At 36.5% G+C, this 16,547-nt stretch overlaps 1 protein-coding gene across 1 annotated transcript in view; it reads right to left on the reverse strand.

Annotated features, from left to right (window-relative positions):
* The window catches only part of ATG3 (autophagy related 3), a 30,647-nt gene extending 14,105 nt beyond the window's left edge, over window positions 1-16,542 (reverse strand). Inside the window, exons 1-5 of the mRNA XM_090276576.1 lie at window positions 16,046-16,542; window positions 13,505-13,546; window positions 8,292-8,341; window positions 5,515-5,585; window positions 4,135-4,242 (exon numbers count right to left, since the gene is read on the reverse strand). Of these exons, the coding sequence (XP_090132702.1) occupies window positions 4,135-4,242; window positions 5,515-5,585; window positions 8,292-8,341; window positions 13,505-13,546; window positions 16,046-16,117 (343 nt within the window). The 5' untranslated portion in view covers window positions 16,118-16,542. The remainder of the gene's footprint in view (window positions 1-4,134; window positions 4,243-5,514; window positions 5,586-8,291; window positions 8,342-13,504; window positions 13,547-16,045) is intronic.
* Between the last annotated feature and the right edge of the window lie 5 nt (window positions 16,543-16,547).

The raw sequence follows: 16,547 nt of genomic DNA on the forward strand, positions 1-16,547 counted from the left end.
TGGCAAAAAAAAGTAAGTTCACATGATTCTAATGAGGATAATACTTTCAAGGGCTATGATGGTTAATTTTATATCAACTTGGCTAGGTTACTGTTTCCAGATATTTGGTCAAACACCAGTCTGATGTAGCTGAACAGGTATTTTTTATTTTTATTTATTTTTATTTTTTTTAATGTGTTTTATTGATTATAATGTTACATTTGTCCCAATTTCCCTTCCCTCTGCTCCCCTCTACCCGGTGGCCCCCCTCCCTCCAGTTGTCCCCCCCTTTTAGACCATGTCCATTAGTTGTGTATATAGTTCTTCTCAACCTGTCTATTCCATTCCCTCCTACCATGATCCCCAATTCCTATATCATCTCCCTCCCTCTCCCCGTTCCCCCTCCCTGTTGACCTCCCCCCAATATGTTCCCTATACCTATAGTTCTTTTTCCACTCTCGTTGCCTGTTTAGTTTGCCTTTGTTTCAATTCCCTAGCTTCTGTTGTTTCTTGTGATGCAGTTTTCATTTTAAATTTCATAGTTTTGATCCTCCTTTTCCTAAACCAGTCCCTTTAACATCTCATATAACAGTGGTTTGGATCTAATGAACTCTTTCAGTTTTGTTTTGTCCTGGAAACACTTTCTCTGTCCTTCTATTCTGAATGACAATTTCGCTGGATAGAGTATTCATGGTTGTAGGTTTTTGCTTTTCATTACTTTGAATATTTCTTGCCAGTCCCTTCTTGCCTGCAGGGTCTCCCTTGAGAAGTCAGCTGATAGTCTAATTGGGACCCCTTTGTACATGATTCTTTTCTTCTCTCTTGCTGCTTTTAAGATTCTCTCTTTAACTTTTGACATTTTGATTATAATGTGTCTTGGAGTGGTTCTCCCTGGGTCCAGTTGTTTTGGAACTCTGTGCTTCCTGGACCTGTAAGTCTATTTCCTTCCCCAAGTTTGGGAAGTTCTGCTTTATTATATTTTCACTCAATTTTTCAATTTCTAGTTCATCCTCTTCGCCTTCTGGCAAACCAATGATTCTTATGTTGGGCCTTTTATAGCTGTCCCAGAGGTTTCTGATCCTCTCATCCTTGCTTCCCGTTTCCTCTCTCTGCACTGGTTGACTGTTTGTTTCTTCTCTATGTTCAGGTTTGTTGGTTTGAACTCTGGATTTTATTTCCTCACCATCTGTCTCGTATGTAGTTTTGTTCCTTTCATTATGAGTGTTTTTCGATTCTTTCTCATCTTTTTCCAGATCTTTTGTTAATTCTGTAAGCCACCTGATAACAATGGCCCTGAACTGAGCCTCTGACAGGTTTCTTATTTGTTCATCTGTCAGATTCTTCATCTGTTGCCTGGTGAGCTGCGCCACCGGGATTTCTATAGTTGTGTGCCTCATTTTGACAAATGCGTTTTGTTTTCTTGGGCCGGCTATAGGGGGCAGTGCCTGTGTACTCGTCACAACCCAGCAACCGGCGGCGACCTGCAACCTTTTTCGCCGCTCTGTGGCCCTGTCGTCACAATCCTGCGCCCGGTGCCTGTCCGCGACCTATTTCGCAGCCCTGTGGCACTTTCTGTGGGGGCGGGGGTCCAAGATGGATTCACACAGTTATTCCGCTAGGAGACCGGGATCCGTCCTCCAGCCCTCCTGGGCCTCACTGTTCAAGGCGATGTGGTGGCTGCTTTTCCCAGCATTGGGTTTGCAAGCTGCTGGGGGTTCGACTGCAGCCGGGATTGTTCTCCCTGCCGCTGTCCCTGGTGCGACCGCAAACAGCACCGCCCCCTTTCGCTCTTCCTACCTGCCCAAAGGGCGCCGCTGGTTTATAATTTCATACGTTGGGCTTCCGTATAGTTTTATTTTCTGGAATTTCTAGCTATCTTTTGTTTTGAAGTAGTTGTATTCCTCTCTAGTTGTAGAGGGAGACCGAGCGTGTCCGTCTAAGCCTCCATCTTGGCCGGAAGTTGAACAGGTATTTTTTAGATGCACAGATCACTCTCCATAAAGTGGGTGGGCTTCATCCAATAAAGGCCTTAAGAGAAGAAGACTTGAGGTTCTCAGAAAGAAGCAATTCTGCCTCCAAACTGCCTTTAGATGAGAGCTGCAGCCATCAGCCCTTACCTGGGGCTTCAGCCTGCTGGCAAGCCTGCACTACAAACTTGAGGCTTGCCAAGATCCCACAATCACATAAGCCAATTCCTGAAAATAAATCTATCTATCTATACCTCTATCTATAATCTATTATCACTATATCCATATTCTGTCAATTCTGTTTCTCTGGAGAAGCATGACTAATACAAGGGCTAAGAGAGATCAAAAGAACCTGAAAGAAGTGAGGCAGAGACAAAGAGAGAAAAAAAAAAACAAAAACCTGAGATGACAAGGAACCAGACACCTAAACTTGTGAGTCAGTAGAAACACTGTTTTAATTGAATCAGGATATAATTTAATCCTGAAATTCTAAGATTATCTCTCATAAACAGTAGTTATAATTTATTATGTGTATCAAATTAACTGCAGTAGAACACTAAGTTGTTTTCCATATATGAAAATGTTACTTGTCCTCATTAGCAAGGCAACCATTTTTTTTAGTTGTCAATTTTCTGTAATAAAATTTTTGTCAATCCAATCATATGCATACTTAACTGTGTAATGAATGTTTCTGTAAATATGTACCTGAATTTTGGGATAGTAATTACAGGATAAAATATAACTAGAAAACAGAGTAACTCATTTACTTTCCATCAGAAACCTAGTGCAATAATCAATGCTCTAGTCATTCAAAGACAATTTCCTATAGATGTGCTGCCCAAAGTTCCAGACTTGGGAAAACTAAAGCAGAATAGCTGAATGATTTTGGAAGTTATGGGAAATTTAAAAAGTGGGGGAAAAAGAGGATGATTTTTGAAATTAGTTTAAAAAGTTGTTCAAGCTGCTCTTTTCTTTAGGCCTTGACATAACAACGCTCAAATCATTAAGAAACAAGTGAGTTTCCAATCAAGGAGCCCAAGTCCTGAATCTGCACCTATTATCACCATAAATAAACAGACAGCAGTCAGTGTCCCTTGTCAAGAGTCGAGGAGAACTGACATAACAAGGTACTTCTTCCTAAGCAAATTACTTAGCCTCTGTGTATTGCAGTAGGTCTCAATTAAGGGCAGAGATTTTGCCCCTCGTGGAATATTTGGCAATGCCTGAAGGCATTTTTGGTTGTCACAACTGGCGCAATGTTACTGACATCTAGTGGATAAAGCTCAGAGATACTGCTAAACATTCTCTACTGTACAGAAAATGCTAGAACAAAGAATTACCCAGCCCAAAATGTTAATAGTGCTAAAGCTGAAAAACCCATTTGTACCATTACTCTTGATGTACCTCCTACTCTCTAGGGCTTAGAGGGAGAAAACTTATTTTTATTACCCTAGATTTAAACTTAAAACATACTTATTCATTAAAACTAAGTCATAAATGGTAGTTAACTATAGCAGCACATAATAATATGCATTTACATAGTTAATATAAAATAGAGTGGTAAAATAGGTTTTTAGGACTTGGAATTAAAAAAATCATATTCAGAGTTCCAAACAATTTATGCAAATATACCCTTATGAATGGCTTAAATTTAGTTAAATCCGTTAACAAAAATTGGTCGAACAACTTCTATATCAGATACTATGCAGATACTGAGGATTCAACAATGAATCTCTACCTTCATGCTCCTTAGAAACCTCTTAGTACTCATTCAAGAAATAATTATTAAATAATTTTAAATGCCAGGTCTTTGAGTAAAGTGATTATGAGTAGAGCACGGTTCCTATCCTAAGCTCATCACCGACAACTGAATGACGTGTAAACAAGGGATTCAAAGCAAAGTAGTACGCACACTCAGTATTTCTAACTGGCTTTCTTCCTTTCTTTAGACATAAAGAAAATGATATGCATATTTTCAAGTTGCGACTAAAGAAGCAGTACTATAGTAATATGGTATATTCCAAGCGCATTTTTTTCCAATTTGTCCTGGTACTTCTTTTCTGGTAAAAGTTGCTGTGCCTTATTTATGCTCTTTTTTGTTTTGTTTTAAAGCAAAACTGTTATAAAAGATTAAAAAATAGTTAAAAACAATTTAAACCAAACATATGCCATTCTATTCACCTCTTACCTGTATTATGATAAGTGTCTACCCATCCTCCATCACCATCATCTTCTTCAATGATAGCTTCCAACTCATCTGAATATTCCATCTGTTTGCACCGCTTGTAGCATGGCACTATTTTTAAAAATGGCAAATACAGTTAGAAACACATAATCTGCTTCCTATAAATCCATTTTTAAAAAGAGAAAATGTGTATCATAAAATATATTTTACCACCAAAATTTTAAGTGAATATTATAGTTCACTTCTAATAAAAATGATTAATTAAAGAGTTACATTCAGTCCACAGACACATAATTATTTGACCACATTTATCGTTCCCTAAATAGCTTATTTTTAGAAGACAAGCAAAAAGGCTCTACTGGGAGTGTCCTATAAATTCTTCACCCTGTTGGTCTCTGAAAACTGCAAGCTGAAACTAGAAATGATAATTGTTCAACTTCAGGCTAATGAATATAACCTTATTCTAAGAGCTTTACTATCAGAACATAGAGGCACCACCTGTCATCTCAGAGGTGGCAGAGGTGACCTCTAGCTATTCATGATGGATAAACCAGTGTAAAATTCACTGCTAAATTACACTCTGTTATACAATATTAGTATCAAGTTTTTCATAGAACAAGTTAACAGGTATTATTACTTATATACGCCTAAAATTGAAAAATTATAAAGTAAAAAATTATGATATATGGTCAATAAATTGCTATGACTACCCTGATTATTTTTTTTAAACAAGCAGGATATAAATTATTAATCCTAACAAAAAAAAAAAAAAGAAGAGAAACTGATGTTTTGTTTTGTATATATGTTCCTTTTCCTATAATGGAAATCACGTATTGTTACGTCATTAGATAGGGACTATGACTTTTTTTGTGCTGTTTTCAAATTAACTTCATAAATAAAATGTTCTGTTTCAAAAACATTCTTTTTAACCTATGGACAATTTTTCAATGACATATGGATAATAAAATCTTTAGCTTTGAGCTTTTAGATGTCAAAGTCAGTGTCAATTTCATTTCCCATGAAAAATTTAAATCTAAAGAAGATGAAAATCAAATAGCTAAAAAAACTATTAAGTCAACTTTAAAAAATCCATTTAGAAGACGTCCAGCTCTGCTTAGAGGTCCTTTTCCAATATATCTTAAAACGAGACATTTCTGGCAAAAAGAAGTAACAAAAAGAAAGGAGATGAATATCAAGAAATGGAAGAAAATACGTTAGCAATAGAAAACCTACAGCTTCATTAAATTTCAAAATTTGTTTGAACGCAGCTATAAGTACAGCTTTAAACACTAATTAAGATCAGTAAGTGTTAAAGATTTTTTATTTTTTAAAGAAAATATGTAACTGTGCAAAATTTACTAGTATATGCAACATAATTCTTACCATTTTTGGTGACCAAAAATTGTTTGCCTGTTGGAAGGTATGCCTTCACTTTCAATTCTTCCCCTGTAGCCCTTTAAAGAGTGAAAAGTACCAAAATACAAAAAAAAACAAAAAACAAAAAACAAAAAATATTTTTAAGGCAAAGACAGAACAGAGATACCCCATTTAAATCTCAAAATTGCACAATCCACAACCCTGAGAAAACTGTTTTAGGACTGGTTCAGGAGGATGCCATTAAGTGATATATGTCAGGGCATCAAAGAACAAAGCAGTATTATAAGTGAAATATACTAAGAGATGCAGACAGACCTAAGAGAATTTGGATTAATTATTAAACAAAAAATATGGAATAATATAGAATGACTGTTACATTTGGCTTTAAACAAAAAGAAATGCTGTGCTTTAGTGAGTATAATCTCACTTAGATTTTTAATCCTAAAATACTGCTGCTCATCTTGAGACCAAGAAGAGGCTGAAAAATAGCTGCATGACATTACATAACAAAGTAGGTGTTAGCAAGATCCCTGTTCCTACCACTCTACTAAAATTGAAACTAAAATATAAAAAAAGATGCTTTGAATCACAAGATGGTAATGTTGAGAATTGAAAACAAACAAAAAAATTAGTGAGTGCTTTTTAAGTACAGGATTTAGAACTCTAACATGTATTACTTTTATTTAATCTTCAGAACCCTAAGAGGTGAGTAACATTAATATTCCCTTTTTATAGGTAACTAAATGAGAGCTTAAAGAAGATAGGCCACAGTCAGAAAGCCAGAAGGTGGAAGAGCCAGGATTATGTCGAATGAGTCCAGGGCTCTTGCTTCTAAACACTACTCCCTCTGTGAGTCTCTTGTGATTTTTCAGTGCTATTCTGGAATATCTCATTAATAATTTGCTCAAAGAATCTTCTGTGGGTCACCTACTGGAATTGGCCAGTGCTTGGGAGGAATATGTCTGTCTGTCTCAAACACATAAGCATAAATTTGGAGTCCTGCTGCCTCCTCAAAGTTCAGTCTAAAGTTCAAATCCTCTATTTGAGAACAAAGTAAAGCTGGGTAGCCCTCTAGGTGTCCTTGGACCTTTCCCAAATGCCAAATTCAACCATGTCATGGCAATGCCTGAAGTTCTGAGGGAAGAAGATACAAGGTCCTGATGGCACCTGTAGACACGAAAGTATAACATGGAAATATTCTGTTTCAAGCACTGATTTAAACTGAATTTGTTCCTTTGATCTCAGGGGTTCAGCCTGAAGTGAGGACACTGGAGTAAAGTATAACTGAGTTCTAAGTTACAATAAAGTTATTTCAACCATCACAATTCATAAAGTAGAACCATAAACTACCAACTGCTAAAAGATCCTGTCCATATATATAATCCCTATAACAATACCATATATCGTATGTCTGAATTAGATAGTTAAGGACTACACAAAGAAATATTTTTTAAAAAAATGTGTATCATATTGAAGAAAATCCTAAATTAGTTGTTTACAAAATAAATATTATTTAAAATTTTATATACCTATTTGACTTAAAATATATATGAAATATGTACCAGATCTAGCTAAATAGTTTTAACTTAATGCAGATGGGAGAAAAAAAAAGTCAACCACTCTAACTAAATCAGACAGTTTGTATGATATTAATTCAGGTTTAAATATGGAACGAAAATACATGTAGGAAAGACAAGGACATAAAAATAAATCTGACATTTTGGCCTTGATACATAAGAAATAATGCTCTAAAAGATAAAGAGCAATTGATAATAAGCAGTAACAACTGTTTTGCATATATATTAAATATAAAAATTAAGGAGAAATGGCCACAGATGAGAGTTGCAGCTCTGGTTTAAAATATTTTAATTCCTTAAGCTCTTTAGATATTAAGTAAAACATCAATTAGAACCTGGTTAATTCTAGAAACCCCTTCTCCCAAATCAAAATTGTGCCTTTCAACTATGATTGAAAAACTGTCATTGTGGGGCGGAAAAAGGATATAACAAGATGAACAACCTATATCCAAACAAGATGATAATTCCAAACAATTCTAGAACAATTTAAAAAGTTCTGCCAGTACTGAGATCACTTTGTCAGCAACTGCCTGGTTGTTTTACCGTAAGTACTTAGAAGTAACGAAAATGCATTTTTTAAATAACGTTCTTTTATTATTCAGAATATTTTAAATATATGTTATGAGAACAGGTTAGCTGTTTAAATTACTTTTATACATAAAAGAAAATTTAATAAAACACTTTAAAGTCTATTACTGGCAGATTTCCAATGAACACCTTAACTGGTATCATGAAACTTTTAAACTTTTGAGCTAATTCCTAAAAAGAGAGCATATTTTTGAATTTTAATAAAAGGTTTTACAGTTAAAGAACATAGGACTCTGCAAAATCTCTGCATTACTTAACATTATAAATATATTCACTAAATAGCTGTTACTTTGAAAAATGAGAGCTGATTAAATTTATAATCTCTTAAATGTTATTTTTAAAAGACACTATAAAGAAAAGGGAATACTAGTAAAAAGAGCGAAAGCATTTATCTCAAAAATGCCCATCTTTTGTACCAACAAGCAAAAAACAAAACAGATGTAACACCCAATTTTGCTTTTTATTTTAGAGTATCACAAGGGAACTGTTTAATAGAAAAATCTAAAGAGGATTAGACTAGTCGCTCTAATTTTCATATCCTAACCTAAATTTCAAACTGCCATAATTATGAAGTCATACCTTTTACTAATTTTCTATTCTTCACCTAAGATTACTTACCATTGCCATGTTGGACAGTGGTGAACTAAGTGATCTCCAGCTGCCACAAACTATTAAGGATTTAGAAGGGATACGAAAAGGAAAAAAGAAAAATTGAACATTACTGAATATAAGGTAGCAAAATACCAGAAGTGATCATCTTGTGTACGCTGATACCGAATAATCAGTTCAAATGCAAACAGCACCAAATCTTCTCTACCAAGCCTGAAGATTTTTTTTATTATTAAAACTGCAAACTTTTTAACATCCATAAAAGTTTAAACTAATTTTAGAAGAAATAAAACATTAAATACTATTTTTTAATTCAATTTTCATCAATGGATTAAATGTCAAAAGTATATATATATATCATGAAATGTATGAAGTTGACATTACAGGATTTAAGATGCCAAAAATCACCTTACCAATAAATAAAATGTAGAGAGAGTCTTACTAGTGGCTGAAAAATCAATGAAGAACTTTGGAAAAAATTACTAAAAAGATACATGTCTGATGTAAGAATAGTTTATTACATTACATTTCTTCCTCTCTTTCTTTTTTTAAATTTAGGTAACAGCCAATTTTGAAAGCTTTTCACACTCTTAAAGAAATATTAACAAGAATGAGAAATGTATAGCCAAGCAATGAAGAAAACAGAAGCTTTTGGATTGACTTGGAAAACACCAAGACAATTAAGAAATAGAATCCTTGCCCTGGCCAGGTGGCTGAGTTGATTGGAGCACCATTCCATATACTGAAAGGTTGTGGGTTCGATTCGCAGTCACTAACACATACCTAGGTTGCAGGTTTGATCTCTGGTTGGGCACATGAGAGGCAACCAATTGATGTTTCTCTCTCACATCAATGTTCCCCTCTCTCCCCCTTACTCCCTTCCTCTCTCTCTCTAAAAATCAATAAACATATCCTCAGTTGAGGATTTAAAAAAAAAATACACTGAATCTTCTAACAAACCTTGGACTTCCTGGACAGACTGAACATTATACAAATTTTTATTTATTGAGTTTTTTCCCCCCAAAATAAAAAATAGATTCAGGAATAGTTTAACCTTTTGAGAACTTCCATTACACATGAACATGAATTGATCTTACTCCAAGACAGAAATTCTGCCTATTCTTGAAAGCAAAAAAATGAAAGTCTATTAAGCATAACTTCAGTGTCTCATCTCAAGCAATATGCACACATACTTTCCCAATTATTATTTCACAACAGCTCTAACTTAAAATCATGTGTTGTTCATCGGTTTATTACACAACAAGAAATTACCATGTGTTTAATTTTCTAATGTCTTTCTGAGAAAAGTCCATCTACATATAATACCCTATTTTAATGAGAGAGTAATGCTCCATAAAATAAGAATTCTGAGAGTAACTTTTCAAAGAGACACATTAGCAATATTTAGCAGCGTATTCCCAACAGCAAATGTTTCTGTTCTTTTATTTCAAGAATCTTTATTATTATTTAAACTGGTCAGGTAAAGACAAAAATCCAAATGAAAACAATACTCTCACTCCCAGGTTTTAAGTATTTTGGGTAATTGTGACCAGATGCTACATTTAACTCTATGGCTACCAGGAACTAATTTATCACCAACAAAGAGTATTAATTTAACAACATGAAAGCAAAATAAAGAACTAAAAATTTAAGAAACTTTTTTTAATGATAGTGTCTTGATGTCACAAGAGTAATATTTTACTCCATGGTACCTCTGGTGGCAACTATTAAAAATAAATAAAAATAATAGGAGGTAAAAAAAACTATAAAAGAACATAAAATTGTACTGATAATTCATACATATGTGCATTTGCTCATTAGCAATGGCCATTACAACATGCTTCACATGTCCAAGTAAAATGAAATGTAAGACAAAAACTCAAATTTCTAAATTTAAAAATTTTTGCAGCTTTCTCTTAGTAATTAAATATTATATAATAATGAATAACTCCAACAAGATAGAATCAATATTAACATTTTGGTGAGCAACTTTATTTCTGAAGCTGCCCTCTATTTCTAGTATTCAATAAAGTCATACACATGTTTTATATTAAAGTATTTTTAGTCAGATAATACCATATTGGATAATGCCTGACCCCCTTTTTAAACACAAGACTTTCACACTTCTCAGTGCACACACACACACACACACACACACATACAAAGATATTTGAAGGCTGACAGCCAGAAGCCTAGAAAAAGTTAAGAGAAAACAAAAAAACTCAGTATAGCATTCATCTAAAGCAGCGGTTCTCAACCTGTTGGTCGCGACCCCTTTGGGGGTCGAATGACCCTTTCACAGGGGTCGCCTAAGACCATCGGAAAACACATATATAGTTACATATTGTTTTTGTGATTAATCACTATGCTTTAATTATGTTTAATTTGTAACAATGAAAATACATCCTGCATATCAGATATTTACATTATGATTCATAACAGTAGCAAAATTACAGTTATGAAGTAGCAACAAAAATAATTTTATGGCCGGGGGGTCACCACAACGTGAGGAACTGTAATAAAGGGTCGCGGCATTAGGAAGGCTGAGAACCACTGATCTAAAGCAAATTATGTCTTCTCATTTTCCTCCTCTCAACTGATTCTAATCAAACTCAATCCTGCCATTGTGTTCTGTATCAGCGGTCCCAAACTTTTTGGCACCAGGGACTGATTTTATAGAAGACAAATTTTCCACAGATAGAGGTAGGGTGGGGGTGGCTTTATAGCCTGTACCATCTGCAGCCTAATTGTCACTTGCCACTCACTGATAGGGTTTTTTTTTTTTTTTTAAATTATTTGTTTGTTTATTTATTTTTAGAGAGAGGGGAAAGGAGAAAGGGAGAGAAACATCACTGTGTGGTTGCCCCTCACTTGCACCCCCAACTAGGGACCTGATGTGCAACCTAGTCATGTGCCCTGACTGGGAATCGAACCAGCGACACTTGGCTCGCAGGCCGACGCTCAATCCACTGAGCCACAGCAGCCAGGGCACTAATAGGGTTTTGATATGTGTCTGCAAGCAACTGATTTATTATGGTCTCTGTGCAGTCAAACCTCTCTGCTAATGATGATCTGCATTTGCCGCCGCTCCCCAGCGCTAGCATCACCACCTCAGTTCCACCTCAGATCATTAGGCTTGAGATTCTCTTAAGGAGCATGCAACCTAGATCCCTCATACGCATAGTTCACATAGGGTTCGTGCTCCTATGAGAATCTAATGCCACCGCTAATCTGACAGGAGGGGAGCTTAGGCAGTAATGTCAGTGAGGGGAACAGCTATAAATACAGATGACGCTTCTTTGCTCACAAGTGGCTGTTCACCTCCTGCTGTGTGGCCCAGTTCCTAATAGGTCAGAGACCAGTAGCAGTCTGTGGCCCGTGGCCCGGAGGGTTGGGGACCCTTGCTCTATACCAATCCAGCATTATGTGGTTGGGACCCAGCTGAAATAGCTATCCGTTCCATTTTTTTTTTAAAAGGGGAAAATTTATTACCTACTTCATGATACAATGAAGTGTAACAGTATTCAATCTCTGATTAGTAACTCTTTTAACATAGCTTAATTCTATCCAATGACTACAGATATGGATCTCTTACTCCATCTATTTACTAATTAGTCATCTTCACATACAGGAGATTAAACCCAAGAGTCCCAAAAGAACAGCATACTTTCATCTCTGCTCCTGACTTAGTTTCAAGAGCCATGTCTATATTACACCTTTGTTCGATAAGAACATTAAGATTCTTAGATCGAAACTTACGTTTTATTTGGCATTGAAGGTATTCAACTCATGATGCCTAAGGAAGAATGGGTCTTTCAGAGAACATCTAGCCAAAATCCCTCATTTTACAAATGAAGAAGCATGAGGCCTGTGCCTAGTTAGCTTCATTGATTTGCCCAAGTCAGAGTAGGAGAAATTAGAGAAATGGGTCTAGAAGGCAGATCTCCTAGGTTCTTTCCATACCACAATGTGTCTTCACTAAAAATAAAAACAATTTTATTTTATTTTTAAAGATTTTATTTATTTTTAGAGAGAGAGAAGAGAGGTAGAAAAAGAGGGAGAAAAACATCGGTGTGTGAACTAAACATTTATCAGTTGCCTCTCACATGCACCCTGACCGGTGCTCGAACCCAAAATCCAGGCATGTGCCCTGCCTGGGAATCAAGACAGCAACCTTTAGCTTTGTGGGATAATGCCCAACCAACTGAGCCACAGTGTTCAGAGCACAAAAACAATTTCAGATAAAAAGATCCGTTTAGCACACCTTTCTTAGAACTCACAAGGATTTGGCATTGAAGCAATTCCATCACAATCGAAAACTGAACAGTCAGTTAATTCTCTGGCTTGAGGTCTTTGAATTTACAGCAACAGCCATATCATACAACAAGTCATTTTAAAAAGTTTCTTTCAAAACAATGCATAAATTTCTACTGTCAATGAGTAGTACTTTTAAAAAGAGTTAAAGGGTGAAGTTTAAATTCTTTGCCATTTATTAATATTAAAAAAAAGTCTGATGCAACCATAACTATTCATAAAACTGGAGTCTAAAAGAATTCTTAGTCCAGTACTCATTTCTCTGATGACGACAAAATAACTACCTAAAGAGAACACTTTAATTACATAGATTTGGTGAGCAAGTAAAATCACTCCTTAAAACATAATTCTACGTTAAAAGTTCAATAAAACTCAACAGGCCTATAACAGCCATTAGTTTCAGCATTAATCACATTTAATATTACCCTGTTGGGACAAAAAGTGAAAGAACTGTGAGAAAAAAATCCATGTTAAATATGTAGAGGCAAAAAAATTAAGCTAAATACTGAGAAAAAACTTAATATCCAAGCAGTGAACCAAAGTTTCCAAATGGAAAGCCATGAAACCTTATTTTTGGTTAGACAAGAGCAAGACCTCAGAGTCAGTCCACTTGCTCGATATAACACAAATATGATTGAAGGATAAGTGACCATAGGGACCTTTTCCGTTCCCTCTCCCACCCTCACTTCTACATAGAGGAACTAGAGAAATATGGGAAGTGGCAAATCTAGAGGGAAGTTACACATTCTATTCTATGGGAAGTAGAAATCCCTATAAAACTGCTAACATGGTCAACAGAATCTCCTTTTACTCAATTGTAATTTTTTTTTCTTATATAGCAAAAAAAAAGCCACCCATTTTAATATAATTGTAAAATATATAAGCTTCGGAATATCTTCAACACTCACCTCTTCTGGGGTGATAACACCTGTTTCCTTAAACTTTGATTCCTAAAGAGATCAAAAAGAATAACATTATCACTTATAACTACTTTCACTTTCAATTTAAAAGTATTTGTGGGCAACTATTTGCCTGACACCCTCCTAGGTAATGGAGACCATACCAAAAAAAGAATATATCACTGGTATCTAACCTCAAGAGGTATACATGTCTAATGGAGAAAACTGACCTAGAAGTCATAAATCATTTAATACTTTACCATTATTCTCATCCCCACCAAGATATTAACACAATATTCTTTTCACTAAAGCAAAAATGTTACTTACCAAATTTTTCTAAGTTTTATGTAAGATTTTGTGGTAGAGTCTGAAGAAATGCAAAGATTCATTTATGAACATTATTCATTCAACAAATATTGACCAAACAACTATGTACCAGGCACTATTTGAGTTAATGGGGACATAGGAGTAAACAAAATAGAGCAAATTCATCTTTGTCCTTGTAAGAACTTTAAACTCTAGTGAAGGGAGAAAAGCCAAATGGTAATGAATAGCACGAAGAAAAATGAGGCAGGGAGGAAACTGGTCTGGTCAGGGGTGGAGCGGGAGAGATGACTATATAAAGTAGGATGGTCAGTGAACAAAGATTTCACTGACAGATGACTACTGAGCAGAGACCTTAGGAAAGGAACCAGCCACGAGGCTGTCTGGGTAAAGAGCATTTCAGGCACAAGGAAGGGCAAATGCAAAAACCAGAGGCAAGAGAGTGTTTCATGGATAACAAATAGGTCAGACTGGCTTAAGCAAAAGTGAGCAAGGGATAGAGTATACGATTGTAGATAGGGGCCTCCACCAATACGGTAAAGGCTTCAAAACATTGGCTTTTACTGTACCTACGTTTTCCAAACCATGATTTTTCTTAATCTGTGATTGCTGGGAGACGTCATTTTTTCTTTCCCAGGGATTTAGTTTTTTTTTCCTCCTTGCCTTTCCATGTCTGGAAGGAAACTGTACGTATTCTCTGTTGACCAACAGTTTGCACAGGGAGGGGCAAGGAGAAGGCCATTAATTCTGCTTCCCTTATTACTAAAAATACATACTGACAAGCTAACACTTCGTCAGTTGGTGAACAAGTGAAGTGATTTCCCAAAACACAATTCTATGTTATAAGTTCAATAAAAGTACAACTGGCCAACAAAATAACAGCTTTATATTTAATTTGGGAGGTCTTTTTCTCTTCTCCTCTTCCCTGAAACTAAAAAGTTGTAATAATCATGTATTATTTATATGCTGTATATCTTCATAGACAGTTTTCTGAAAAGATGATATTATATGGAAAAGAATCATTTGATTCAACTCTCAAAATGATTTTCAATTTCAAGTTGAATGAATAATCTTAATTAAGATGGGTTTCACAGTAAACAAATGTAAGTATAGCACAGGTTGAAATTTTCTTTTAAGAACTTTCCTTTTTTAAAAAACTTGGTCTAACAAGTTATTTTAAAATCAGTCTCAGAAATAAATATAAAAACAGTACAGAACTAACATTTCCCTTTGTCATGGAAAAGGAGGAAAGTAACTGTCCACTATTCTCAGCGTGCCCAAATAGCTTCCTGAATGAAGAGAACCAACCATTTCCAAAGATATTTCGTTCCCACACTGAGATTTGTAAAATTTTGGTTGAAAGCTTAAAAAACAAACAAACAAACAAACAAAAAACACTAAACAAAAACTCGCTATTCATTTACTATCACTGCAGGCTCTTCAGAAGGGAAAAAAAGTTGCAACAACAACAAAAAAGACCTTACTCTAAAAGAATTACATAAAAACTTAAATACGCTTCTGGAAAATACACTTCTAGAAATTTATCTTTGAAAATAAAAAAACCCTTCAGTTACTCCTGTAATAGCTAATGTGTCACGATTTTTTACTTTAAAATGCTGTATTGCCAATGTAAAAACAATTACGTACCTAGGAGGGTCAAGCTGGTCCTTATCACTGAAGTCCAAGATTAACAACTAGTTTCAGCTATTTTAAAAACTCGGGAAAGTTATTAGCTGGGTTCAATGGTACTGAAAATGTTGCAAATTTCACCTTTTTCCTCTGAAATCTAACAAGTTGGGATCTCCATCACCACTTACTATTTCAAATTCCTAATTATAAAAGACTTAGGATATTTTAAAGAAGAAAAAGGACATTCATTTTACTACCAAACGTCGATTTCATTTTTTAAAGATAAGCAAAAAGTTCAAGACTACCGATATTAGAATTTAACGTTCTCATATCTACTTCGCTGCGGACCACCATCCAACACGCGCTGAGCTCTGACGGGCGAAGGGCGACACGAGTACGCAAAGAGCACCGTTTCAAGTTTACCCGAGGCGCCTGCAAAGCCCTAGACCACGGCTGGGGGCTGCACCTTTTCCTCTGTCCCACCTTCCCACGCCTTTTCCGACCGGAGAACAAGGTGACTCTCCCAGAGCCTGGTCCTCGTTCCCTGCAGAGTTGAGCGCGTGTCTGACAGCCCGTGGCAAGCCCGGCCCGGCTTACCTTAAGGACAGGGGTCAGGTACTCGGCCACTTCCAGTGCCTTTCCCTTCACTGTGTTTATCACATTCTGCATCCTGGGGCCGGAATAGCAGCCGGCCCCGCGACGGGATGGGAAGGGCAGCCGGGACAAGGGACCAGGAGTCAGAAAATGTCCTCGCTACTGCCGACTTGCATCGGCACCCAGGCGACGGCACCCGAGGGGACGGGACGCGACGGGACGGACGGGACGAGGGGGAGGGGCGGCTGGCGCCACGCGCGAGGGTACGGCGCGGGCTCCTCGGACAGCGAGCTACGGACCGGGCCCAGCTGTCACTCCCCCGCGAGGGAGGCCGGCAGGGCCGAAGGGGTGGGTTGGGGGAGAAGAGCGGGCGCACGCGCACCCCTAGCCCCGAGGATCTTCTTCTCCCCTTTGCTTCACTCGCGCCCCTTCCGGCTTCCACTTCTCTCACTCGCCGTAGCTCCGCCGCCACTTGGGCCTCACGTGACCCTGGACTCTCTTGACA

The sequence above is a fragment of the Furipterus horrens genome, unplaced genomic scaffold, assembly GCF_987537825.1.
Source record: "Furipterus horrens unplaced genomic scaffold, mFurHor1.1.pri manual_scaffold_1, whole genome shotgun sequence".
NCBI lineage: Eukaryota > Metazoa > Chordata > Mammalia > Chiroptera > Furipteridae > Furipterus > Furipterus horrens.